Source organism: Eurypyga helias, unplaced genomic scaffold (assembly GCF_000690775.1).
Source record: "Eurypyga helias isolate BGI_N326 unplaced genomic scaffold, ASM69077v1 scaffold33914, whole genome shotgun sequence".
NCBI lineage: Eukaryota > Metazoa > Chordata > Aves > Eurypygiformes > Eurypygidae > Eurypyga > Eurypyga helias.
This window is the reverse complement of record NW_010246184.1, coordinates 12,815-16,259: the sequence shown is the minus strand read 5'-3', so window position 1 is coordinate 16,259 and position 3,445 is coordinate 12,815. Positions and strand designations below refer to the sequence as shown.

General features: G+C 46.0%; 1 protein-coding gene across 1 annotated transcript in view; it reads left to right on the top strand.

Moving 5' to 3' along the window:
• Positions 1-977: 977 nt before the first annotated feature.
• The window catches only part of PTGR1 (prostaglandin reductase 1), an 11,400-nt gene continuing 8,932 nt past the window's right edge, over positions 978-3,445 (top strand). Inside the window, exons 1-2 of the mRNA XM_010150321.1 lie at positions 978-1,084; positions 2,910-2,955. Coding sequence (XP_010148623.1) covers positions 979-1,084; positions 2,910-2,955 — 152 coding nt within the window. The 5' untranslated portion in view covers position 978. The remainder of the gene's footprint in view (positions 1,085-2,909; positions 2,956-3,445) is intronic.

The window sequence follows — 3,445 nt, the reverse complement described above, 5'->3', positions numbered from 1 at the left end:
TGGTGTGTTCGGCTCGGCGTCTCGCACAACGTGCCCGTCGGGGCGCCGCGTCCGAGCGGTGGGTGCGGGCGAGCGCGGATCTTACCCGGGGAGGGGGCACCACGGCGGGGTGCCCGCTGCCGGCTTTACTGAGGATTTACTCTCCTGCTCCTGGGGAAGTGGCATGAGGGCGGTGCCTGCTCCGTCCATAAAAGCCGAATTTTGCCTTGCAGGAGGTGTGTGTGACGGCAGGAGTCCCGCCGCGGATCGCGTCGGTGCAGAAGGCTATTGACTGCCCTTGTCAGCAGAGGACAAGTTTTCCACCTGCCTGTTCTAAGTATAACCTTCTCTTTCTTCGCCTTTGCTGGCGCGCTTGTTTATGGAAATGAAAAAAGGGCTGTGAGGGTAAAACAAATGCAAGTCGTTTGTTTGTTTACATCTTGTGTGGAAAATGCTGGTGGCAATGTGCTCCCAATTCCAAGCCCTGAGCTTGGCAACTGGAGAAGCGTTTTCTTTCAGCATACCGAAGGAGGTCTTCATTACCTTTGTATTTTTCACTTGCACTTTGGTTCAGGATTGTAAAAGTTTCGGTTCAGCGCTCATCCCATGTAATTGGAGCAAAAGAGTGGGTTTGTTTTTTTTTTTTTTTTAATTCAAGGATTTCCACCCCTCTTCAACTCGTAGATTTTCCCTCTTTAATTTCTTCGGAGTGGGAGCCATACATCCTGCTGGGGCTGACTTCCCACGTCAGGGCTTGCTGGAGCAGGCAGGGAGGTCTGGTTGCAGGAAGCTCTGGGTTACTTTTCACGGGGTTGGGCTTTTCAGATGTTTTGACCCGGCGATACTGCCACAGGATGCAAACAAAGGCTGCCTTGTGTGATGGCACCTTAGCAAGATGCTGGTTTGCTTCTGAAAGTCCAAACCAGCTCCCGTGAGCAGCCCAGCACCACTGGGCACCTTTTTCACAGCTCTCTTTGGCCATGCTGTTTCCTGTGCAGGATGGTGACTGCCAAGGTGTGGGTCCTGAAGAAGCATTTTGAGGGTTTCCCCAAAACCAGCGACTTCGACCTGAAAAAGATAGAGCTGCCCAACCTAAAGGATGGGGGTAAGTGGAGTGCCACCTGGTTTTATGGTTTTCCAGAAGTTGTCTGATTGCTGTCAAATGGCTGTGTGTCTGTAGAAGTGGGTGTGTGTTTCCCTGGCCTGGATCTTCTAATGCATGCACCGTAGCAGAGAAGGGTGGTTGCTCGAGAACACATATCCTGATGGATTTGGTGGGTTTTAAGACACACTGCTTTATGATCGTACCCTTGGAAGCAGTTAGAAGAGAGCTGTTCTAAGCAGCTGCAGCGTGCCCCTCAGTCTCACAGCCTAATCACACGTGGTGCCTGCCGGCATCGAACGTGTTTGCAGGTGAAGCTCACTGGAGACATTGCTCAAGTGATAGCCCTCAAAACGGACAGACATAGGGAAAGGGAATTTGTTTAATTTAGACAGAGGAGGCAACCGTGACAAGGCAAGTGAGATAACCGTAGTAAAACCCAAATGTGAAAACAAGGTTTTGATCTATTTTGCAAAATCCTTCGGAGAAAGCTGGGGAAGATGGTAGCCTCTGGGAGTGGTTTCCGTTGGAGCTTTTCATGCTGATAGGGAAGGCATTGAGGATAGTGCTGGGGGACAGCAGTGATGGGTGGGAGTGAGCCTGCAGCTGGGAGGCCTTGGGGCCGGGCCTTCCTTTTGAGGAGCAGCAAGGTGCGTCTTCTGTCTGCATTCAACATTTGGGTTTTTTTTGCCAGTTCTGTTATATTTGACCTGTTGTGACAGCAAGAGAGAGTGAATAAAAAGAGAAAAAAAACCAGCACAGGTTTTATTCCTGTGTTTCTTTGTTTAGGAAAGGGTAGGGAGTATGATATCTTACTGTATGCAAGAGCTGTTGACAAAGGAAGGAACTTTGATTTTTGGCTTCACGTGGACATCCGTACCATGTTGTTTTGAACCTCACCCCACCCCTTGTCCTTGACTAAATTTACTCATTTAGAAGCTGCACCAAAGAAATTGCATTTAAGAACCGGTTGTTTACAACTTAAAGGTTTGAAAGGTGATTTATTTTTACATATACTTGCAAGTGTTTTCATAGCATGTGTACTTACATAGCATTCAGACACACTTAAAAAGTTTCATACCTGTATTTAAGAACATGGAGTAATTTATTCCTTCCCTTTTTAATCCCTACAGCATAACTTCATACTAGAGTAACAGTTTTAAAAGAGAGAGCCTTTGTTGTTAAGTTACACAGCCTTGACTGTTCTTCCTGCTCACTCAGGGTAATGGGAGAATGTTTGCATCTGAATATATTTCTAGCTCGTACTAGCTAGAGCATTGTAGCACAGGCAGTGAGAAGTATTATGAGGTGGAGATGAACAACTAAAACTGCTGTGTGAGTGAGAATTCAATTAAAATTCATTTAACAGTATGTGTCACAGACTGTAAGGTGGACTGGGCTACCTAGAAAAGATCGCCTCATGCTTTCTGTTCAAGGCAGCGAAGTCGTGTTTGTGTTTGCCCTGTTCTACGCTGCTGGCTGAACTGCAGGAAGGCATTTCTTACATGGGTCAAAAGTGGGTGTTTTGCTTAGGGGGTCTGGGCTCCTAAGCCTTCCATGCAGAGAGCAGTCAGATAAATTAAACCGGGGTTGAAAAGAATCTAGCCTCTCTAAAGAGGCACTACAGAAAGTGTTTTGTAACAGCACAGCGATCATCCAAACAAAGCTGATGAATGGAGTAGTCACTGCTGGTAGTTTTTCCCGAAGGATGATGGGATATGGGGTTTTTGAGCTGTCAGGAATTCCTATGGCTTTTGTTGAAAGACTGATTTGTGGAAACTCTACTGCCCTGCTAATGTCCAGGTGTTCGCTTTGTCTTTTGTTGCAGAGTTGCTGCTTGAATCAGTGTTTCTCAGTGTTGATCCTTACATGAGGTATGTATGTTTCTTCTCTTTAAATTGCTGGCTAAAATACCTCACTTGATGTCCCACTTAGACCTCAAAAGAACTTTTACTGGGAGCATCCCCTATGACAGAGTCCCAGGTGCCTTCGTCTGCTTCTTGTAAAATTTGGGCAGATTACAAGACTCCCAATATGGAGCTGTGCCAGACTGTGCCAGACTTGGGCAGACGTTAGGATGACAGTGCTACAGCCCTAAATTTTTCCTTGGACTCCCCTGGTGTTCCTTTTCATGTTGTTGTCCCAAACAAGTTAACAGACAAGGTATTTTTACAGTGTAGATTTACATAAGCTATTTCTAAGGGTTTTTCCTAAGGATAAAATTGTTAGCTATTTATTCTTTACAGTTAATTTGTTTTATTCAGTAAGAATTCTGTATGTTCTTCCGGGCTTGGTTTTCTTTGCCTTTAATTAAAGGTACAGTGTCCTTTTATTCTACAGCGTGTGCTCAGTGTGGGTGTAAGC